The 25,306-nt window shown below is 36.0% G+C and overlaps 1 protein-coding gene across 1 annotated transcript in view; it reads left to right on the top strand.

Moving 5' to 3' along the window:
- The window catches only part of DYNC2H1 (dynein cytoplasmic 2 heavy chain 1), a 432,306-nt gene that overhangs the window by 211,408 nt on the left and 195,592 nt on the right, over positions 1–25,306 (top strand). The window contains exons 75-77 of the mRNA XM_036258012.1: positions 4,071–4,202; positions 5,461–5,533; positions 23,485–23,645. Coding sequence (XP_036113905.1) covers positions 4,071–4,202; positions 5,461–5,533; positions 23,485–23,645 — 366 coding nt within the window. The remainder of the gene's footprint in view (positions 1–4,070; positions 4,203–5,460; positions 5,534–23,484; positions 23,646–25,306) is intronic.

Genomic DNA, 25,306 nt, shown 5'->3' with positions numbered 1-25,306 from the left:
CAATGTGAGTGGCTGTAGCTAATTTAGTGCTCTGTCCCAACCCTCTTTGCTGTGGAGCCGGCTTGGGATTTTTACCTTGAAGGAGCTGGTCACAGCTAAAACAGCTGCTCTTCATGGGATCCCAGCCCGCCCTCTCGCACCTTTGCAGACCTACCAGGTTTGATTCAGTGTCCTTTTTACCTGTCCCTGGTTATATAGTCCTCTCCAGCTGCTTTTCTGTTGCTTTTTCCTGACGATTTGTCTTTATTGTAGTTGCAATTTCAGTTTGTTCCTGATAGATGGTCTGTGTAGCTTCCATTTAGTCCACTGCCATTTTGGAATTTCTATTCATCTCTTAAATATCTCTCATCCTCAGCTCTGCTCCAGACTTACAGTCCCTTAGTTTTGGCTATTATTCAACTTGATATAGCAAGTAGACCCTGCTTCTAATCTCAGACATCTGTTTTATTCTGGCCTTTATGTTTTAAAGTTTACTTATGGTATGGTTAGTGCCCTATTTAAAACCTTTTAATGGTTTCTTGTCACTCATAGAGTGAAACCCATAGTATATTGTTTAGCATATACAGTGATACCTCGGTTCTCGAACATAATTCGTTCCAGGAGGACGGTCGAGAACCGAATTGTTCGAGAACCGAAGCAATGAAACCCAATAGGAAAGCGTGACTCCACAAAGCATGACTCTCTCTCTGCACTCACACTGATGACGCAAGCAAGGCGCGCTGGGCCGAATGAACGCCATTCGGTTCAACTCGGCTCATCTCGGAAGTTCGAGTTCCAAATATTTGTTCGGATTCCGAGACAAAAGTTTCTCGAATCTCCATTTGGTAAAAAACCGAGGCGTTCGAGAACCGAGGTTGATGACCTCTTTCTTATCTGCCTCTTTAGTTTTACTTCCAATCCATACCTTTAGTGTTTCTTGTATTTGCTAGTTCCATTATTTCCTCTCCCTAGAATGCTCTTTGACTATTTTTACTGTTAAATATCTATTTATTTTTTAGGACTTATCCAAAGAATTACCTCCTCTATGGCTTTTGCTCTGTTTTTCCATTCTATGTTTTCTATCAGCATATATCTTGAACATTCCTGTATCATAGCACCTACCATTCAGATCCTTAATGATTTGTCATGTCTGCCTCTTCTCTAGGGTCCTTGAGATTATAATTCTTGCCTTATTAAACTTTATTTTCCTAACATTTAGTGTTAAATGTCACTCATTTATTGTTTTGTTTATTCAGTGAGTGCCTACTCTATACCAGATGCATAGTTAAATTTTGTTGAATACTTTTTTGGTTGAGATTAACAAATTAAGATTATGATTAGAGAGACTAATGACATACATGGATAAGGTAAATTGTGCATTGTTCATATATTCCACAGGGTTAAAAGGTGCATTAAGTATTTATAATATGTTGTTTGAGGATGGTGAGTGCAGATATATAAAAGTTTTAATTCCTGCTTTCTAGGAGTTTATCACCTAGAGTAGGAAACATAAAACAAAACAAAACAAAACAATTATAATAGAATGCAAAAAATGAAAAATAGAATTTGAAGGGATTTCTGGATTATTGGGCAAGACCTCTGAACTAGCTCATGTACTCCTAATGGCAACATTATTAATAATCAGCATAGTACAGATAATTATTGCTTGAACAATTGATCTACTGAGAGGTTACACTTAGATTAAAAGTTAAGTAAAGGTTACAATTAAGAAATGCAAAACATTTAGGAAAGGCAGCTTTACATTCGGAAAAGGTTTATAGTATACATAAGTGTTTTATTATCATTTCAGTTTTCAAAACATTTTCAAAGGAATTATCTCATTTAATTATCATAAAATCCCGTAGAGATTAGCTCTTTTTAAAGATGAGAAATGAGCATCAGCATTAGTGAGTTGTTTAATGAATCAATCTAAGTTTTCTTTTAAAGTTCATACATGTTTTTAATGACCTGTTATATGCTAAGCATCATGTTAAGTGCTTTAGATACATTATCTTATTTTACCATCAAAATAACCTAATAAGGAGGTCATAATTATGCCTGCTTTAGGGAAATTAAATCACTGACCCAAGAGCAAATAGCTGGGAAGTGTTGGAGCTGCAATTTCAATTCAGGCATTCTGACACCAAAGTCTATGCCTTTAATATCACCCCTTCTTTTCCTTTCCTTCCTCTCTGCACCCCCACCCCTTGCCCAGTGTTATTTGGGCAGTGAGGATGGGAGCATGGGGAAGAAGAAGCAGTTTCAAAGCTTAAATCCCAGCAGTTCTGCCTGTGTCCTTTACTCAGGCCAAAGTGTGTTTTTTGTGGGGAATATAAGACAAATACATTTCTCTCAAAATCTATACATATGTTTCTTCTATTCTTGCTTTCCTTCCCCTGATTTTCTTCACAACTATTTTGATAGTATAGTAGCACATAGCAAAAACAATAAGAATGGCTCTAGCATTTGTTGGTGATTATGTTCAAGGCATTATGTAGAATTTGAAAATGGATTATCTCACTGAATGTATTCAATAATAATATGAGGTAGCTACTGTTATTGTCCTCATTTAACAGATGAGGACACTAAGTCACAGACTGATATATAGTCACTTGCTTATGGTCACTTAGAAAGTAGATTCAGGATTTGAAATTGGGCTTTTTGCTGCAGTCTGAGCTTTTAATCACTTTTTTACTGCCTTTATTTTATGAATATTTGTTAAATAAAATTAATGGATTCTGTGTTATATCATTAACGTTTTTTTTTAAATTAATCATTTATTTGGTACCTACTACTATTCAACATAGTGCTGGTGGAATGACAAATATATATTTTGTAATATGAAAAGACTGCACTGAATAAACTTACACTGTAGAGAATGTAACAATTATTTTGGGATGTGGTTGTCACCGTAGTAGGGCTATATCCCTGATGATTTGACCCAGGGTCTAATAAGTAGCCAGAGAGCTTCCTAACTGCATGTGCTCTATCTCAGATTCCTAGCCACATACATGATGATAATATAGGTAGCACACATAAATTAATGGCAGTGGGACCTTATACATTAATTGCCAATAAAGTTAATAGAAAGTCAAGTGCAATCCTAATAGATTTAGATCATTTATTAAAAATAATTAAATTGAAATATACTTAGTTTTCTGCTATATAAGTTCAATTTTGTTAAGTTACATATTAAAGTTTAGGCAATATAATAGATTATTTAGAAAATAATATAGACATTTGGATAAAGCATTCTTAAATACTTGATTTATGGTTATATTACATGAGGTAATATATGACAATAATATAATCACAGTAATACTGTAGATATAGACCTCCCAAATTCATTATTTTCAAAAAATCCTCCCTCTGTACACATATTTCTTATCTTGTAGATCATAGTTGATAAAGTTTGGAAGACAGAATACTTTTTGAGGTAGAGGAAACAAATATGTTAAAGAAAACTCTGAGAGATGATATTGTTTAAGGTGAATATTGAATGCCGAATAGAAATTTATGAGTAGAGATTTAGAACATTTAGAGGCAGAGGAAGCAACATGTTCACAAATAGGGCCAGAAATGAATGTGGTTTAGAAAAACTTGCTTTGTTAAGACTTTTATATTGATATGAAATTTGACATATTTTTACCATCTATGATACTCTCATGTGGTAAAGCTTAAATTTTGCACTTGTGTATGTCAGTTACATCTCATTTAAAACATTTTGCACTTGTTAAAAAATAAGCATAACATTTTTTTCATTTGTTTTTAATGAAAGCTTTTCTTTCTCCACAAGGTGGAGATAGATGGGTACAAATGTTTTTACTAGAAGAAAAAAAGATTTCTTAACTTACAAGTATGGATTTAGTATTATTTGGGAAATATTTTTATAATTTAATTATGGATTGAATAAGTCTACTATACTATTTCGGACCTAGAAATGATTAGATAAGCCAACATAAAGTAGAAAACAAGGTTTTTATAACTTAATTAACCAATTATTGATTTCTATTTTCTTTTTCAGTAATGCATATACATACATACTTATGTTGACTTGTAGCTCACTATATATGGTTATTTTTATTTTTTAGATTGCTCTCCCCAGTCTTTATCAGACCCTTTGCTTTGAAGATGTAGCTCTGTGGCATACTTATTATCATCATTCAATGTGTGAACAAGAATTTCCATCTAGCCTTGCAAAGAAAGTGTCCTTATTTCAGCAGGTAAGTTATCTAAATGCTTAACATTACTAATGTTACTTTTGTTCTTCAGAAGCCAAATTCGATAAAAACAAAAAAAAAAACACTGAAAACTCTGCTTTTGGGTGTCACGTAACCTTACTGTGGGGGAGGGCTTTTTGCTTGACCATCTTATCTGGACAGTGAAATCACTGGCAAAGTTTCTGGGTATGGTGTTTCCCATTGTGGCTTTTCTTACTCCCTCTGACTCTGACCCAAAGGTGATTTTGCAATATGAAAATCACTTACAGAAAGAAACTAAGGTATAGATTTATAGGTTCTTCACTCATTTTGCAGGGTTCTATCTAAGGAAAATATCTCATGGTAAGGTACAGGGGAATTTTTTAAATTTTATTTCAGAATAGAATGATGAAACCTACTAATGGGTTCCACCCAGTCTCTGGGGAGGCAAAGGCTTAGCATTGGAAAGTTCTATAGGAGTTGATACTCTAGAAGGGACCCTTTGATTTCCTGGAGGTGGTTCTGTCCTTTTTGTATCTCCTTGGTGAATTCTGTTTTACTAAGTATGTTTAAAAGACAAAAAGAAAAACTAGAAATTGTGTACATGACTCAGCATAAAAATGATTTGAAATTTTAGGCAAGATTTTGGGGCCTCTGTTCTGCTATCATCCGAAGTACCTTACCTACATACCCTATTTTCATCTGTCATTAGGCTTTTTTGTTAATCCTCACCTGAGGATATTTTTTCCATTGAATTTTAGAAAGAGTGGAAGAGGGTGGGGCGGAGGAGAGAGAAAGACAGAGACAGAGACATCGATGTGAAAGACACACATCTATTGGTTGCCTCTTATACGTACCCCAACCAAGCCTTGGGGTTGAACCTACAACCTAGGTACATGCCCTTGACTGGGAATTGAACCTGAGACCCTTTGGTGTGCAGGCCAATGCTCCAACCACTGAGCCACACCAGCTAGGGCTGGCATTTGGCTTTTTATTATTAGATCCTGAAGAAGTAGCTAACCCTATGACCATTGCTTGCTGATGTTTACTTCTGATGATAGATTTGAGGAAATAATGGATTTAGTAATACTTTATCTATAAAGATATGTCTTTGCATATACCTATCGTGACAGTTTGAGGCATAGTAAACATTGTATAACAGTGATTGTGTTCACATATTTTAGTAAACATTTATTTAATTAATTGACATTAATTATTGTTTAGTTTAAAAAGCCACTGTGGGGATTTTACTATTTAAAAATACTCTGACCTTTATTTTCAGGTTCTGGTGGTCCAGGCTCTCAGACCAGACCGACTGCAGAGCGCCATGGCTCTGTTTGCATGCAGAACTCTGGGTAAGTGCAGTGCTTTCCTAGAGCAGACCACTGACCTGAGTCATTTGGTTTTAACTTACATGTTATTTTATGCTGACCTTAGTTTAGAAGATTTTCTTCATTCTACTTATTTTATAATCTTCACTTGGTTCAAAAATTAATTTTAGTGTTGGATATTGCCATATTTAATGTGTTATTAAGTTTGATGCATAATTGGCATCCTATATTTAGTTAAGATGTTTGAAGTTTTAAAAATTATTTTCTTATGAAAGCACTTTGGACATACAGACATTTGTCCAAGATTAGGATTTCAAAGCAAGGAATCAAATATTTGATTTAGACAAAATAAAGTAAAACATATAGCTACCATAAACAAGCCTTCAAAATGAATTATTTTAGCTTTTTCTAAAATAAAAAATGAAAATTTGTGTGTCTTTCAGATTATAAACAGTTTAATACTTTTTTTTTATCCTCACTCGAGGACATTTTTCCATTTTTTGTTCGGATGGAGCAGGAGGGAGAGAGAGGAAGAGAGAGAGAAACCTCGATGTGAAAGGGATACATCGAGTGGCTGCCACCCACACAACCCAACTAGGGCTGGGGACAAACTGCAACCGAGGTACATGCTCCTAGCGGGAACTGAACCCAGGTCTCTCTGGACTGCAGGCCAACGCTCTAACCGCTGAGCCAAACCGGCTAAGGCTAATACATTTTTTTTTTTATCCTCACCTGAGGACATTTTTTCATTTTGTTTTTTGTTCAGATAGAATGGGAGGGAGAGAGAGAGAGAAACATCGACGTGAAAGGGACACATCTAGTGGTTGCCACCTACACAACCCAACCAGGGCATGTACCCAAACTGCAACTGAGGTACATGCCCTTAGTGTGGACCGAACCCGGGTCTCTCTGGACTGCAGGCTGATGCTCTAACCACCGAGCAAAACTGGCCAGGGCTGTTTAATACATTTTAAATTTTTTCAGATAGTATTACCTGAAGAATTAAAAGTGGTTACTCATTTGGAAATAATAAACTTTACCTTGTTTCCATTTGCACAAAAATTTTGGAAAATCTATGTTAAGGAAAGATTATAAAAAGTATTTTAGTTGAAGCATAGAGTTATCCAAGAATAATGGGTTTCTATTATTCTAAACTGCAGGCGATTTTAGAGCTGTGTTGGAAATAAAAAGTCTGGCACAGTTAAAACAGTATGCTGATGATTTTTCTAGAAATTCTTTATTTCTATTCAATTTTTCATATATATATGTCTGAAATTTTACATGGAAACTATTTTTTATTAATGTAACTTAACATATATTCCAATCAAGTAAGCCTAACAACATTTTATGAATGTTTCTCTAAAGTAGATTTCCTCATATGAAGAAGTTAAGCACAGAATTTTATGAAATTAAAAAAATATACTGAGCCTACTAGGCTTATCATTGGAAAACTTTGCAGTACTGAATAATCAGTTTTTGTTAGTTTGTAAAGCTGTTATAGTTGGTTATATCAGGGTATTATTTTGAGAAATTGTCTTTTATCTTCAGATGATCAATTTTACTCTAGGAACACATTCTTTCATTTAAACTTGGATATTCATAATGATAATAATTACAGCTAAAACTTTTTTTTTATCATTTGTGTATCTTTTTATTTTTATTTTTTTTATTAATTTTTGTTACAGATGTTTCTCCTTTTCCCTCCACTGATTTCCCCCTCCCTCTCCCTCCCTGCCCTTTCCCCAGATTGTTGTCCATGTCCACTGTTCATGCATACATTACAGCTAAAACTTAAATAGCTCTTACTATATGTTAAGTACTAATCTAAGTGCTGTACATATATCAGCTCTTTTAATCCTCACAGCAACCCTAGGAGGGGCTCTTTTTATATCCATTTAAAAATGAGAATGCAAGTCTACATAGCTAATAAATGCAGAATTCAAACGCAGCTCCAAGCCTGTGTTTTTATCAAATACTGAAGGAGTCAAATTTATTCTCAGTTTAGAGGGACATTGTTGGTGGATACTAATATAAAACAGTCTTGTTAAGCTTAGATAAAGTTAATTCATTCACAAAGCCATCCCTACTCTGACCTACTGTATTAGTTTCCTAGGCTTTCCTAGGGCTTTCCTGGGTACCACACTCTCAGTGGCTTCAGGCAACCGAAATTTATTGTCTTACAGTTCCGGAGAATAGAAGTCCCAAATCAAGCTGTTGTCAAAGCCGTGCACCCTCTGAGACATAGGAGAATTTTTCCTTGCCTCTGCCTATACTCTGGTGGTTTGCTCCAGTCTTTGGTCTTCCTTGGCTTGCTGATGCTTAACTCAAGTCTCTGTTTTCATTGTCACATAACATTTTCCCTGTGTGTCTCCATTTTCACATGGCTGTCTTCTTATAAAGTCACCAATCATATTGGATTAGGGGCCCACCCTACTCTAGCGTAACCTCATCTGAAGTTAACTTATTATATTTAACTTATTATAACTGTAAGGACCCTATTTTCACATAAGGGCACAGTCCAAGGTATTGGGTTTAGGACTTCATTTCCTTTTTAAAAAATTTATTCTTGTTACAGTTGTTTCTCCTTTTTTCCTCATTGACAACCTCCTCCCCATCCCCTATACCCTGTACCCAGCTTTGTTGTCAATGCCCATTGGTTATGCATACATGCATATAAGTTCTGTGGTTTATCTCTTCCCTCCTCATCTTCTGAGGGTTGTCAGTCTGTACCCTACTTCCACATCTCTGGGTATACCCTGTTCCTCAGACTGTTATGTTTATTATATTCCACAAATAAGTGTGATCATGTGATATTTATCTTTCTCTGCTTGGCTTGTTTCGCTTAGGATAATACTCTCCAGGTCCCTCCATGTCGTCTCAAAGGATAAGAGATCTTTCTTTCTTACAGCTGCATAGTACTCCATTGTGTATATGTACCGCAGCTTTTTTAACCATTCATCTACTGATGGACACTTGGACTGTTTCCAGATCTTAGCTAATGTAAATAGTTGTGCTACGAACATGGGGCTACATATATTCTTTCTGATTGATGTTTCAGGCTTCTTAGGGTATGTTCCTAGAAGTAGGATCACTGGGTCAAATGGCAATTCAGTTTATAATTTTTTGAGGTAACACCATAGTGTTTTCCATAGTGCTGCACCAGTCTGCATTCCCACCAGCAGTGTACTAGAGTCCCCTTTTCTCTACACCCTCGCCAACACTTGTTGTTTGATGATTTGTTGATGGCGGCCATTCTGACAGGTGTGAGGTGATACCTCATTGTTGTTTTAATTTGCATCTCTCTGATGATTAGTGACATTGAGTATTTCTTCATATGTCTCTTAGCCACATGTATGTCCTGTTTGGAGAGGTGTCTATTTAGCTCCTCTGCCCACTTTTTAATTGGGTTCTTTGTCTTCCTTTTGTTGAGTTGTATGAGCACTCTATATATTTTGGAAATTAACCCCTTATCTGATGTATCATTGATAATTATGCTATCCCATACAGTGGGTTCTCTTTCCATTTTGATGGTTGTTCTTTTTGCTGTGTAGAAGCTTTTTAGTTTGATGTAGTCCCATGTGTTCATTTTTTCCTTTGTTTCTGTTGCCTTAGGTGATGTATCAGTGAAAATTCTGCTGCGTATGATGTTTGAAATTTTGTTACCTACAGTTTCTTCTAGGATTTTTATGGATTCACGGGTCACATTTAAGACTTGTATCCATTTTGAATTTATTTTTGTGTATGGTGTAAGTTGATGGTCCAGTTCATTTTTTTGCATGTAGCTGTCCAATTTTCCCAACACCATTTATTAAAGAAACGGTCTTTACTCCATTTTACGATCTTGCTTCCTTTGTCAAATATTAATTGAGCATAATGTCTTGGGTCCATTTCTGGGTCCTCTGTTCTGTTCCACTGGTCTATATGCCTGTTCTTGTGCCAGTCCCAGGCTGTTTTGATTACAGTAGCTTTGTAATATAACCTGATATCTGGTATTGTGATCCCACCTACTTTGTCCTTCTTTTTCAAGATTGCTGTAGCTATTTGGGGTCTTTTTTTGGTTCCATATGAACTTTTGAAGTATTTGTTCTAGTTCTGTGAAGTATATTGTTGGTATTTTGATGGGGATTGCATTGAATCTATAGATGCTTTGGGTAATATGGACATTTTAATGATGTTAATTCTTCCAATCCATGAACAAGGTATGGTGCTTCCACTTTTTTATGTCTTCCTCTATTTCTTTATTCAATGTCCTGTAGTTTTCTGTGAATAGGTCCTTTACTTGTTTGCTTAAGTTTATTCCTAGGTATCTTAATTTTTTTGCCACAGTGGTAAATGGGATTGTGTTATTAGTCTCTCTTTGTGTGAGTTCATCATGGGAGTTTAAGAATGCCATCTATTTCTTGACATTAATTTTGTATCCTGCTACTTTGCTAAATTCATTTATTAAGTCTAGTAGATTTTTGATGGAGTCTTTAGGGTTTTTATGTATAATATCATGTCATTTGCAATTAATGACAGTTTCACTTCCTCCTTTCCAGTTTGGATCCCTTTCTTTTTTTTTCATATCTGATTACTGTGGCTAAGACTTCCAGTACTATGTTAAAAAAGAGTGGCAAAAGTGGGCATCCTGTCTTGCTTCTGTTCTTAAGAAAAATGCTTTTAGGTTTTGCCCATAGAGTATGATGTTGGCTGTAGGTCTTTCATGTATGCCCTTTATTATGTCGACATATGATCCCTCTATTCCCACATTGCTGAGTGTTTTTATCAGAAATGGGTGCTGGATTTTGTCGAATGCTTTTTTAGTACCTATTGATATGATCATATGGTTTTAATTCTTCATTTTATTTATGTGGTATATCACATTTATTGATTTGTGAATGTTGTACCAGCCTTGCATTCCTGGGATGAATTCCACTTGGTCATTGTGAATAATTTTTTTTGATGTATTACTGGATCCGATTTGCTAGAATTTTGTTCAGGATTTTGGCGTCTACGTTCATCAGGGATATTTTCCTGTAGTTTTCTTTCTTTGTAGTGTCTTTTTCTGGTTTTGGAATTAGAATTATGCTGGTCTCATAAAATGAGTTTGGAAGTCTTCCTTCTTCTTGAATTTTTGAAATAGTTTGAGGCAAATGGGTGTTAGTTCTTCTTTGAATGTTCAGTAAAATTCCCCTGTGAAGTCATCCGGGCCTGGGCTTTTGTTTGGTGGGAGAGTCTTGATTACCTCTTCAATTTCTTTAGTTGTTATTAGTCTGTTCAAGTTTTCTATCTCTTTTCATTCCAGTTTTAGGAGACTATGTGTTTCTAGAAATTTGTCCATTTTGCTTAGATTGTTGAATATCTTGCTATATAATTGTTCATAGTATTTGTTAATGATCCTTTGTATTTCTATGGTGTCAGTTGTTACTTTTCTTCTTTTATTTCTGATTTTGTATATTTGGGTTCTCTCTCTCTATTTCTTGGTGAGTCTAGATAAGGGTCCATCAATCTTATTTATTTTTTTGAGAAACCAGTTCTTTGTTTCCTTGATCCTTTGAATTGTTATTTTGGTCACAATGTCATTTATTTCAGCTCTGATCTTTACTATTTCCTTCCTTCTACTTGCTCTGGGTTTACTATTTGTTTGCTTTGTAATTCTTAAGTTGTAAGGTTAGATAGTCTCTTAGAAATTTTTCTTGTTTCTTGATATAGGCCTGTAGTAGTATGAACTTCTCTCTCAGAACTGCTTTTGCTGCATTCCACAGATTTTGTGTTGTTGTGTGTTAATTTTCATTGGTTTCTGGGAAGTTTTTAATTTCTTCCTTGATCTCCATGGTAACCCATTCATTATTCAATAAAATGCTATTTAGCTTCCATGTTTTTAAATATCTTTGCATGTTCTTGTTGCAATTGATTTCTAGTTTCATGCAATTGTGATCCGAGAAGATGCTTGATATGATTTCAATCTTCTTGAACTTGTAGAGATTTAGTTTGTGTCCTATCATGTGGTCTGTCTTTGAGAATGTCCCATGTGCACTTGAGAATAATGTGAATTCTGAAGTATTTGGGTGTAATTCTCTGTTGTTATGTATTAAATCCATTTGGTCTCGTTCTTCACTTAGAGTCTCTGTTTCCTTGTTAATGTTTTGTCTAGAGGATCTATCCAGTGATGTTAGTGGGGTGTTGATGTCCCCTGATATGATTGTATTGCTGTTGATTTCTCCTTTGAAGTCCTCCAGAAGATTTTTAATATATGTTGGTGCTCCTATATTGGGTGCATATATTTTTATCAAGGGTTATATCTTCTTGTTGGATAGATCCTTTCAATATTATGTGGTCTTCTTGGTCTCTAGTTATGGCCTTCATTTTGAAATCTACTTTATCAGATATGATTATTGCTACCCCAGCTTCTTTTTCCTTGCTGTTTGCTTGGAAGATTTTATTCCATCCCTTTGCTTTCAACCTATGTGAGTCTTTTGTTGTGAGGTGGGTCTCTTGTAAACAACATATAGATGAGTTGTGCTTTCTTATCCAGTCAGCTCTTCTGTGTCTTTTTATCGGAGCATTCAGTCCATTTACATTTAAGGTGATTATTGAAATGTATTTATTTATTGCCGTTTTTGTTTAGGGTTTTTTTTTCTTATTTCTTCTACTAATTACAGCATTCCTTTTAACATTTCTTGCAGTGCTGGTTCAGTGCTAAGTATTCCCTTAGCCTTTTTCTGTCTGAGAAGCTTTTTATTTGACCTTCTATTTGAATGATAGCCTTGCTGGGAAGAGTAGTCTTGGATTCATGTCCTTGTTTTTCATGACTTGATTACTTCATGCCATTCCCTTCTGGCCTGTAGTGTTTCTGTTGAGAAGCAGCTGATAGCCTTATGTGGGTTCCTTTTTAGGTAACCTGTTGCTTATCTCTTGCTGTCTTTAGGATTCTCTCTTTGTCTTTAATTTTTTGGCATTTTTATTACTATGTGTCTTGGTGTGGGCCTGTTTGGGTTCTTCTTACTTGGGGCTCTCTGTGCTTCTTGAACTTGAATGCCTTCTTTCTTCACCAAATTAGGAAAGTTTTCTGTCACTATTTCTTCAAGTATATTCTCTAACCCTTGCTCATTTTGTTCTTCTTCAGGGACTCCTATGATGCGAATATTATTATGTGTCCAGTTGTCCCACAGTTCTGTTAAACTATCTTCCTGTTTTTTAATTGTTTTTTCCTTTTGGTTTTCTGATTGGTTGATTTTTTTTTTACCCTGTCTTCTAATTTAGTGATCTGGTGCTTAGATTTCTCTACTCTACTGATTAGTCCTTCCAGTGTGTTCTTTATTTTTGGTATGTCATTCTTCATTTCTTCAGGGTGGTTTTTCATTTCTAATTGGTTGATTTTCAATGTTTCTATGTCTTTACTCATGGTGTTGATGTCCTTATTCATGTTGTTGAGCTTCCTCAATATCTGAATTCTATCTCTCATAACTTGGTTAACTGCATTTTACTTATCTCATCTTCAGTAGAGGTCTCTTGTTTTTTTATTTGGGATTTGTTTCTTTGTTTCACCATTTTGGCTATGTTAGCCTGCCAAATTTTCAAGCCTCCCAAATTTTCCCTGTGGGTGTTGGTATTCTGCTGTTTGTTGCTCTCTCTGCCGTATTTGGATGAGCATGGGAAGACCCACATTAAACACCATTGTCAAGTCTTACTTTCCTGGGTAGATTTGCAAGCTCGGAGATGGTTTAGTTATTCTCTAGCTTTTTGCCTGGAAGCTATTAGTAGAGGTTACTTGAAAAGCCTTGGGTTCTCATTTGAATGAAAAACTTCCTCAGGTGTTCAGCATAAGAGGATTTCCCAATGGTGGGGCAGATGCTGGTTGTTAATGAGCCTCAATTTGCATTTCAATGGCCCACTTGGGCTGGTTGAATTTCTGAGGGGGTGCTGCCTCTCCCTCAAGCCCTGGGAAGGAGTAAGATGGCCACCATCCTGTGTGGGTGCAACTCTGCAAAAGCTCTGAGTGACCTCCAAATCCTGAGTGTCTCTGCACAGTTCCAGTTCAGTATGCCCTCCCTCTGCTGGAGCTCAAAGTTAGTGGCTCTGGCTAGTTTAGTGCTCTGTCCTGGCCATCTGCGCTGTGGAGCGGTCTTCGGATTTTAATCCCGAGGGCACTACTCACAGCTAAGACTGCTGCTCTTTGTGGGCTACTAGATCCCCTCTTGCGCCTCTACAATTTTACCAGGATCAATTCAGTGTCCATGGTTATATGGTCCTCACAAGCTGCTTTTCTGTTGCTTTTTCCCGACAATTTGTCTTTATTTTAGTTGTAATTCCAGTGTGGTCCTGGGAGATTGTCTGTGTAGCTTCCATTCACTCTGCCCCCATTTTTCTTCAATATTTCTTTTTATGGGAAAAACAATTCGACCCCTAAGACCTTCCTTTCTAACTTCTCACATAGTGGCTGTCTTCTGGTTCACCTTCCACCAGAACATGCACATGCATGCATGCACACCAATATTTTGCAGCTTCCTTTAGACTGGTCATTTGGTTGGCTGGCGATGGGTATATGGAAGTGCATCTGGACATACTCTGCTTTCTTCCCTTAAGCATAGAGAGGAAATGTCCCTGTTTATTCATTTGTGATGGACTGTTTATCCCCTAGATAAGTTTTACCCATGTTGGGCAGAATGTTTATCCATGTAACTTTTGGTTGCTGGTGACAGATACCTATCTCAAACTCACTTAAGTGAAAAATAGAAAAAGTACAATAACCAGTACTCAGAAAGGAAGAGGTAGGGCTGGTCTCTGCACTCAAACAGCATGAGGAGACCTGCTTTCTTTGATTCACCCTTCAGGTTCTCTATTTCTTTCTGCCCTTGCCATTTTGTTTCTCCCTTTTTCTATGTCTTTACCTTTCTCTGTCTCTCATGTTCCTTCTAGACTTTTATTCAATTCCTGCCTATGTGTTGATCTTAGCCTCAGGTTTCATATATATTCTGGGGGATAGGGTTGCTGATCTATTGGAATATAATTTAAAGCTTGTGATTAAAGAGAACTTTCCCTCCTAATCTCATCATCAGAAATTCTAGGGAAGGTATCTCTGCCACCAACCTTACCAGAAATATAGAGTAGCAATTTACCCAAAAGAAGTTGTGGAGGGGGCTATAACCAGAAATGGGAGAAGAATTGCTGGTATAAAACAGTAGATATCCATTATAATTAGTTACATATAATCTGCCTTAATGAATTTTCATCTATAAATAGTTTGATAGTTAAACCATTCATTTATAAAGCACATTCTCAGAGTCTGATTTCTTTAAGAGATATAGCTATCTAACTTTTGATTCTGACGAATAAAGTAGTTGAACAAAGATATTATTGTCTATGTTTAAAAAAATGCTTAGAAGCATACTTTATCTTGTAACTGAAGAATGTAAAATGTTGCCAAATGTAAACAAGTATTGAGTAATAACCGCAAATTAGTATATGTATAAGAATATAAGAATCAACTATCCCTATATTTACTACTTAAGTTAGCTGATCGAAGTAGCCTTTTTGAGAAAATAAAAGTGATAAAATAGAATTTCTTTATTTCTCTTGAACAAATCTACCTCCTACTGGCTTTGCTATTTATACTCATTCTGCTTTCCCTTCTGACACTATGAGTGAATGCCTTTGTTCCAACTAAAGGTCAACCCATTTGCTATTTTTTTTTTTTTTTTGCATTCCTGCTATTATCCCCTTCTGCATTGTCAATTTCATCTCCTTAACTGGATCACTTCTGTCAGCATACAAACATATTTCAGTATCACCTGGCTTAGAAATGCCTCCCATGACCCTGTTCCCCTCTGTAGCTCTCATCCCAATTATTTACGTCCTTCTGCAGCAAAACATGTTGAAAATATGTCCATAATTGGAGACTGTGGCAACCTCTTTATTCAATTCTTATTCTGTCTTGATTATTATATTTCTTCTTCTATACCTCAGTAGTTTTAGGGTTCCTTTTCCCTCTCCTTTACTGGCTGCTTCTCTGCATGTCTTCTAAATGTTGGAGTAGTCTTCCTTCCACTGCAGTCTTATTCTGTTTTCCTTTCTTTCATTATTATACATTTTCGCTCTGGGTATCCTTTCCACCTAAGTCCCTGGCTGCAATTATCATCCATAAATTACTATCTCTTTTGTACGTTATTTCTAGCCCTGACATCTTCCTAGAATTCTACAGACTCAGACATCCAAATGCTTTGATGTTTTCATATGACTATCACATTGTGCATTTAACATGACCAGTACAGAACTTTTGCCTTGACCGAGAATCAAACCCACAACCCTTTGGTGCATGGGCCAACACTCTAACCACTAGTCGCGCCGGCCAGGGTCCAGCACAGAACTTCTGATGTGTCTATGCTAGCATCCATTCAGTTGCCCAAACCAAAAACCTAAAAGTAATCCTTACTTTATGTACACAATCTATCAGCAAGCCCTTTTGATTCCCACTCTAAAAATTACTCCGAATTCATTTACTTTTTGTCATTACTATAACCCTAATGCAAACAACCATCATCTCTCACCTCTATAATTGCCATAGCTTTGCCTCTATCTTCAGAATATATCCAGAATCCCATCACTTCTCTCACCTTCACTCCCATCGACCACTTTGTTCAAGCCACTGCTGTATGAGCAAGATTATTGCCATCCAGGCCTCTTTTCTCCCCCACTTCCAGTTTATTCTCAACACAGCAGCCAGAGTGCCTCTTGAAATAAGTTCAATCATAACACTCTGTGCAAACTCTTCTGTTGGTGTCTCTTCTGAGTCCTTACAGGGTCTTATCTCTTTTGTTTTTTTGCTTCCCCCAGATCTAATCTACCACTCTCATTCTTGCTCAGTCTTTTCCAACCATAATTGCCCTTTTCCTGTTCTTCTAGTACTTCAGGCGTGTTTCTACCATCTCAAGACCTTAACATTTGCTATTCCTTCTTTCAAGTGAGCTCTGTCCACAGTTACCTTCCTCACTTCTCTGCTCAAATGTCATCTTTTTCAGGAAAGATTTCTCCGAACACACTATATAAAAAATAACATATTCTTTTCTCAGCTCTCTATATCCTCCTTTACTCTATTTTCTCTGTAACAATGATCACTTCTGACATATTGTTATTAATTTGTTTATTAATAGTTTGTCCACCAACTAGAACATAAGCCACATGAGGAAACACATTTTGCCTTGTTCATAGTTGTGCCCCAATGCCTTAAGCAACTTCTGGAAGAGACATAGAGGCACTATAAGTGTTAAATCAATGACTACTTTCCTAATTTGTTTCCCTACTTCATTTCTTACTTTCTCCCCAATATGTTCTCTCTAGAAAGCTGTGTAATCTTTGAAAAATTTAAACTAAATCATCCTCGTTTTTTGCATACAATCTCCAGAATCTTTTCCAAACACTTAGAATAAAATCCAGATTTCTTATATAAGCTTAAAATGCCCCCCACCATCTGGCCCCTGCTTATTTCTCTGACCTCTTTCTGGACCCTTCTTGCTTGCCCCCTGTGTATCTGTGGGCAAAACAGCCTTAGGACCTTTGTACTTTCTGTTTGCTCTGCTTTTCCTCTTTGTTTTTCCCATGGATGGTTCCTCTTTATATTCAGATGTTAATTGAAAACATTGAATTTTCACAGAGGTCTTTCTGGGTCATCTAATCAGTACCAACACATTAACCTGTTTTATTTTTTTAAAAATCCTCATCCAAGGATATGTTTTTATAGATTTTTAAAATTATTTTATTTTATTATTATTTTTAATCCTCACCCAAAGACATGCCTAGAGAGAGGAAGGGAAAGGGGGGGAGATAGGTGAGATAAACATTGATCAATTGTTTCCTGTATTTGCCCCTATGAGGATTGAACCTGCAACCTGGGTATGTGCCCTGACCAGGAATCGAACCTGCAACCTTTTGGTGTATAGGATGGTGCTCCAACCAACTGAGCCACCTGGTCAGGGCTCAATCTGTTTTAATTATCTGTATAGTAACAACTATCTGATGTAGTTCTAGCTTACCTATGTATTTATTGTCTGTTTATCTAACTCGATGCAGGTTTAAGAAAAACAAGGCAATTTTCATAGAGATTTTAAAGATTCTATTCTTTTATCACTCATTTAATCTTTAAATATATGCTTTTTGTTGCACACTGCGCATGACCTATTTTATTGACTTTGTAGTTTGAACCTCTGCTAACTCTTTGGAATACTTTTCTTATGGTACTGTTGGATTTCCAGGTTAAATGACATTTACAGTTTAACAGCATTAAGTGAAAACCTCATGATAGTCACATATTCAAATGCCTTGAAAATTTAATATATTTCTAAAACCATACTCTATCTATTTCTAAGCAAAAGTTATATATACTGGTGTATGGTTGGATGACTTTATTTGGTCAAGTGGTTTATTAATACAGTTTTATATAAAATTGGAGTTTTTATTGTATGAATAAGTTTTAAAACTTCAAATTGCTGGAGAATGACAAATACTACTATCTCTTTTTAATCAAATTTAGAGATTTGATTTCAAATGTAATTTCTTGAACATCATTTATATGGAAAGATTTTTATTAACTTATAGCAATTTTTTAATAATCTATAAATTTTTAAATAGTTACTTAAGAAATATGCTAATGAAAGTAGTTTTGATTTACAGATTCAAGTTAGTAGCACAATCCTCAAATCTGTTAAGCATGCCACTTTAATATACTCCTACAAATCAAACCTTATATGCTAGCAAAATCTGCTACATTACTTTTTGAAAAATAGTAGTTACCAGATGCAAATATTATGACTTTTGTAATTCTGATTTAATTTTGACTTTTTAATTAACTATTCTGAGCAAGATATTATGCTTTGTGTATTGCGGTATTACAAGACATGTTCCTGGAGGGTGCTGCAGTAGCTACTATAGGAATCAGTAACTTCTTAAAAGTTCTCCACCGAAAAGCCTTTTTCAGCTTTGCAATTTTCCTAGTTACAATCTTCTATTTCTCTTTTTCATGCTAGCAACCCATCCCAATCCCATGCACCTTGCTTCCGTAGCTCAATCTGTTTTGTGAAGTCTGTGTATAAGAGGAAAGGAATGACATAAGGAAATGTGTATTCATTTTCCATTGCATCTGTAATAAATGATCACAAATTAGCTTAAAGAACACCCAACCCAGGCTGGTTTGGCGCAGCAGTTGGAGCATAGGCCCAAGGACCGTAGTGTGGTGGGTTCCATTCCTGGTCAAGGGCACGTGCCTGAGTTGCAGGTTCAATCCCCAGACCTGTTTGGGGTCGTGGTCGTGAGGGAGAGATCCAATAGATGTGTCTCTTTCACAATGATGTTTCTCTGTCTCTCTCCCTCCCTCTCTTCCACTCTATTAAAAATCAGTAGAAAAGTATCCTTGTGTTAAGATTAACAATAACAACAACAAAAAAGAAAATCCATTTATTATCTCATAGTTCTGTAGGTCAGAAATCTGGTTGGCTCCAAGTCACCAAGGCTAAATCCAGGTGTTGGCTCTTATTGGGAGGCTCTGGGAATAATTCATTTCCAATCTCATTCAGGTTCCTCACAGATTCAGCGACATGCAGTTGTAGGACTGAAGTCCCCATTTCCATTTCTGTCCTTTGGAGTCCCCTTCGCTTTGAGAGTCCAGGCGCCTTCTTGTGTTTGTTGCCCTCTTCCATCTTCTTTAAAACCAACAGATTGATTTCTCATGCTTCACAGCTGTCTGGTCTCTCCCTCATCTTTCCTGCTTCTCTCTTCTGCCTCATTACTTTGACTTGAGCTGGAGAAAATTTCTGCTTTCAAGGGCTCAAGGACATCTGCAGTGTCCTTTCACAGCAGTACATAGATTGGTGTTTGAACAACCAAGGGGTAGGGATCTTGAAAGGCTTATTTTTAGAATTATGCCTACCATGAAATGTTTGACTTTTGTTTTTGTTTTTAGGCTTGGGTATTATTTATTTATTTTTATTCATTTATTTATTTTGAATAACTTTATTTTTATTGTTGACACCATTACAGAAGTCCCCCATCCCTCTCCTTTGCCCACATCCACCCAACCCTCCCCCCTCCCGCTTTTTTCTACTTGGTTAATGTATATTCAGTTAGATATTGATTGCTGATTGTCTTTCTTTTTATTGATGTTTTTAGTACATTTTTACAGTTGTCTTATCTCTTCAATAAAGGAAAGTAATTTTGTACCACCTGATGCTTATTAGTCTCTTTGTTAGGGAGGATGAGATGAATGAGGAAAAAGGAATCTCTTATACTTACCACATATAATAGTTTGATATTAATGTTCTACTTTCATTACTTATTTAGGTACCTGAAAAGTGCAGGAATTATATTCTTTTCTTTTTAAATTGCAAATTACTTCTTTTATACTATCTTAGTATTTTATCTGAGTAAAGTAAGATATAATGAAGGTTTAAGTTATTTCTTTAACTTATTTTTATTTCTTTGTTTTTCTCTTGAAAGAAATAATTTATTTCAATGGTCAGATTATAATATCCCAGTGAATTAAAGTAGTTTTACGCTATGATAATTGACAATGCAATGGACATTTTAGGTCTTTAACTTTTTTTGTTTGTTTTTTATCCTCACCCAAGGACATTTTTGCATTCATCTTCAGATAGAGCAGGAGGGAGAGAGGGAGGAAGAGAGAGGGAGAAACATCGATGTGAGAGAGACACACCCACTGGCCGCCACCCACACGACCCCAACTGGGGCCGGGGACAAACTGCAACTGAGGTACATGCCCTTAGTGGGAACTGAACCCGGGACTCTTGGGTCCGTGGGCTGACGCTCTAACCGCTGAGCAAAACTGGCCAGGGCTAGGTCTTTACTTTTATTAAATAATTTCGAATTATTCACACTGCAATTCTAATGGTATCGTGAGTCAGAATTACTTGAGTTAACAAAACCAATTATTATATACAGACTCAGTTCACTTAAAATGCAACAGAGATTTTATTGGAGTTTTGTGGGCAGAATGGCTAACATGAGTGTGTCACCTGTGTTATCTTAGATGATATGATATTCTTCATGATTTTTTCTAACCCAAAATGTTGCAATACTTTGGAATGTTATATGAAGTGAATTGGACATATATTTGTCTTCTGTGGAATTTTGACTAGAGAAGTAAAGATTGAGTTTGTGGTAGGCTCTGGATGTAAAATGGTGAACAAAACAGATATAATTCCTGCCCTCATGGAGTTTAAATTAAGAAATGATATGGCAATTAAGTTTGTTAAATTAAGAAATGATATGGCAATCCGCATTTATATATATATATATATTTTTTTATCCTCACCCGAGGACATTTCTCCACTTTTTTGTTCAGATAGAGTGGGAGGGAGAGAGAGGAAGAGAGAGAGAGAGAAACATCGACGTGAAGGGACACATCGAGTGGCTGCCACCCGCACGACCAACCAGGGCTGGGGACAAACTGCAACCGAGGTATGTGCCCTTAGCGGGAACTGAACCCGGGTCTCTCTGTACCGCAGGCCGACGCTCCAACCGCTGAGCCAAACCGGCCAGGGCCGCATTTATATTTTTAAAGTCAGTTTCTATATTGGCATATATTTTCCAAATAAAACACATGTTTTAGTCATTAGTCATTTTATATGAAAATGTCTCCCTATATATTTTGATGTATTTTTTTTTTATTCTCACCCGAGGACATTTTTCCATTTTTTTATTCAGATAGAGTGGGAGGGAGGGAGGGAGGGGCAGAGAGAGAGAGAGAGAGAGAGAGAGAGAGAGAGACATCGACGCTAAAGAGACACATCGAGTGGCTGCCACCCGCACAACCAACCAGGGCCAGGGACAAACTGCAACCGAGGTACATGCCCTTAGCGGGAACTGAACCCAGGTCTCTCTGGACCGCAGGCTGACATTCTAACCGCTGAGCCAAACCGGCCGGGGCTATTTTGATGTATTTTTTATCACATAATGTATCTAAGTAGAAGTCTATGGCAAGATATATAAGAATAGATAATCATTGTTAACATTTTTAATGTGCCTTTCTATTCTGTTTAGGCACCATAGGTGTGTATACTTTACAGTATGGAATTCTGTATGTTTATTCTGTTGAATAATCTGCATTTCAGTAAAACCACCATTTTTGTAACTTTAATTCCATGATAAAGTTATCAGAAATTACTCATTCTGGCTCCCTAGTGTCTTTCCCCCAGATTTTAATTAATATTAACAGCTACAAAGAAAGTCCTTGTAGATGCTTCTGCATTCACATCCTAAATTATTTCTTAAATTGATTATTATAATTTAAATTACTGAATTAAAGGTCATGTACATTTTAAAGACTTTTGATACATTTGATCAGATAGTGCATTTAATTGGCCTACAATGTTTATTGATTTTATGCATACATAAATGAATGTTTGAACGAATGAAAATTTTTTTATTACAGTCCCATAAGTATGTAAGAATTTTTTTCTCAAAAAAATTTTTTTTTTCTTTATTGATATTAAAGAGAAAGAGGAAGGGAGAGGGAGAGATAGAAACATCAATGAGAGAGAACATTGAGTGGCCACCTTCTGCATGCCCCCCACTGGGGATCAGGCCCACAACCCCGGCATGTGCCCTGACCAGGAATCGAACTGGCGACCTCTTGGTGTTTGGGTCGATGCTCAACCACTGAGCCACATCAGCCGGGCGAATTTTTTTCTATTAGGTTTTAAAACAGGTTGATTGTTAGCAATTTAAATTTAGTTAAAATAATATTCATATGATATGCCTGTGGATGCAGTTCATCAGTTTAAATGGCTGTTGGGGTACATTGCACCCAGTGTTAGGAATATTTCTGCCTTTGAAAATTCTTACTTATTCTTATGGGTTGCTGTTGTGAAGAAAAGAAGGGAGATATTCAGGTGTGAAATTTGTCTTTTTAGGATGGTCATCTAGAAATGTCTTTTTTGGCCCATCTTGATGGCATTGAATTCATATTTTAAAGTGTTTGCTACAGAAGTCCTTAGGAATGTCTTTTCCCTGCTATTTTAGAATTTCTGAGGTACAGTATTATCTGTTCATTTCTACCTTTGAGGATATAGGGAAGCCCTTCTTGCCTCTAGTCATTCTAGTCTACTAGGCCTCTGCTTTTTAACTGTGTCATACTCTTTTTCTCAGCTCAATTCAAATAAGTATATCTTTTTTAATTCTTATCTGAGGACATGCTTAGAGAGGAAGCGGGGGGAAGAAACATCCATTGGTTGCCTTCTGTACATACCCTGACGGGATCATACCTGAAACCTAGGTACTTGCCCTAACTGGGAATCTAACCTGCGACCCTTCAGTACGTGGACTGATGCTCTAACCACTGAACCACACCGGCCAGTGATAGGCACACTGTAGTTTAGTGATTTGCACAAGGTCACTCAGTTAACAAATGTAAACTTAGACCTATATATTTCTGTCTCCAAACTAAGCATTCTTTTCATTTTATACCACTTTTTCTTCCCTTAATGCATGGACATAAGAAATAAGTTTATCCTATATCATAACAGTGAACTTGCTTACCAGATTATGTGGAAATCTCATTCCCCCATATGCAGTGCATGGAAGAGATGCTCTGTTATCACGTACAGGAAGGAAAAGCTGAGTAGATGGATGGTTGGGTCCGTCTTCTCCTAAGGGAGAAACTTGTGTATTAAGACCACAGTACTGATTAAGACCACAGTACTGATTGTACCTCTTCACCTGTTAACTGTACTCATCAGGACTTACCTTGTAGTGTTGTAATGATTAGATGATACAGATCTGAAGTGTTTAGAAAAATGCCTGGCACCTTAAGTAGTCAATTAATCTTAGTTATTACTAGTGTGTGAATGATTTTAGAGTGAAAACTTTAATATGTATGGGATTATAATTCACACAGTTATTCTCTATTATGTATTATGTAATTAGTTTTAATAGATTTTTTTCTGATTTATTTTACTTTTTATTTTTAATTTCTTTAACATATCTTTTAGGACTGAAAGAGCTGTCCCCACTTCCTCTAAATCTCAAACGTTTGTACAAGGAGACACTAGAAATTGAACCCATTTTGATAATTATTTCTCCGGGTGCTGATCCTTCTCAGGAACTTCAAGAACTTGCTAATGCTGAAAGAAGTGGAGAATGTTATCACCAGGTCAGCACATATTACCCTGCTGTTCTTATAGCAGCTCTTGCCATACGTGATTCTGTTAGTGACACAGGAATGTTTCATTGTAGTGAACCAAATAATGTTCCCCCAAAGTGTCCACATCTTGATCCTCAGAACCTGTGAATTTGTTACCTGACATGGTAATAGGAACTTTGCAGATGTAATTAAGTTAATTTTGGAGAAGTTATCCTGGGTTATCCAGATGGGCCCAAAATAATCCTGAGGGTTCTTATAAGAGGGAAGCAGAAGAGGTCACATGAAGGAAGGAGATGTGAGACAGAAACAAAAGTCAGAGAGATGAGAAGATTTTATACTGCTGGTTTTGAAGATGGAGAAAGGGGCCACAAGCAAAGAAATCTAGGTGGCTTGTAGAAGAAGTTGGAAAAGGGAAGGAAAAGATTCTCTCCTAGAGCCCTCAGAAAGAACACAGCCCTTTTAGTAATACTTTTATTTTCAAATCAAACATGTTGCTTTTAGACCAGTAGGACTTCTAACCTCCAGAAGTTTGGTAAGATAATAAAATTTTCTGGTTTTAAGACTCTAAATTGATTTGTTATAATAGTAATAGGAAACTAATATGTTTGCTTCCATTTGAATAACTTTTAAAATTTTTACTTGGATACTTTTACAGTAAACAGGAATATACCTACAAAAACTGTAATGAAACAAATACATAAATTAAAAAAATTATCGAATATAATACCATTTTATTCCTGAGATAAATTTAGAAGTTTTCATTTGTTCGGATTACCTCCTTTTTTCAGTTCAGTTTGCATGCAAGTTAAAAAATTTATTTACCCTCAATTTTTAAGAAATGAATAAATAAACCTTTTTTTAAATTGGGAAATGATTAAAAAAACAAATAAGGCACAGCAACCAAAAATGAAAAGGAAGAATGATCTGAGGAACATATCTACCTAGAAGATGCAAACGGGAGAGTCAGGCTCAACTGTGCAGGTTTTGCACATCTAACTTCAGGGTATTGTATTCAGTCCTGGTTATAGTGTATTAATATAGTTATTGGGACAGTACTCAGTTCTCAACAATCCATTTCTATAGATTGTATCTGTTAGCAGTGATCTTGGCAGAAAGATAAAACTGTTTGCATTCACAGTAGGTTTGACTATTTAAACTGGAGTTTTGTGTGCTGAATTTGCAAAATTGTTTAATGTAGTAAAACCTTTAAATATGTACATATTTATTTATACTTCTGTTATTTAAAAATCAGTTGCTATGCTGAATATATATATGCTAAGGATAATAATATATTTGTGCAAAAATTAATTTTTAATTTAAGAATCTGGTATGGTTTTTTTTTTTAGGGGAACAACCATTTTTCTGCTCTATTTAAAAATTTTTTTTTCTTGTAGTAAATATCTTCTTCTAAGATTTCATGACCCTTAAAGTGTTTGTACACAATTTATGACTTATAGAAAATTTTGTTTTCTATTTTTAGTTACTGTCTCAGTTCATCAAACTATCCTTTTGCTCTGATTATGTGGTACATTCCTTCATTTCATTTTTAAAAAAATTTAATAAATGACAAACTAATAGGTGCATTGAAACAATTCAATCAGTGTTTGTGTCATTGCTCCTATTTGCTTAGTTCAGGTTAGACCTTGAAAATGAAAAAAAAATCAATATGA

The sequence above is a fragment of the Molossus molossus genome, unplaced genomic scaffold, assembly GCF_014108415.1.
Source record: "Molossus molossus isolate mMolMol1 unplaced genomic scaffold, mMolMol1.p scaffold_m16_p_13, whole genome shotgun sequence".
Taxonomy (NCBI): domain Eukaryota; kingdom Metazoa; phylum Chordata; class Mammalia; order Chiroptera; family Molossidae; genus Molossus; species Molossus molossus.
This window is presented reverse-complemented; position numbering and strand designations above follow the sequence as displayed.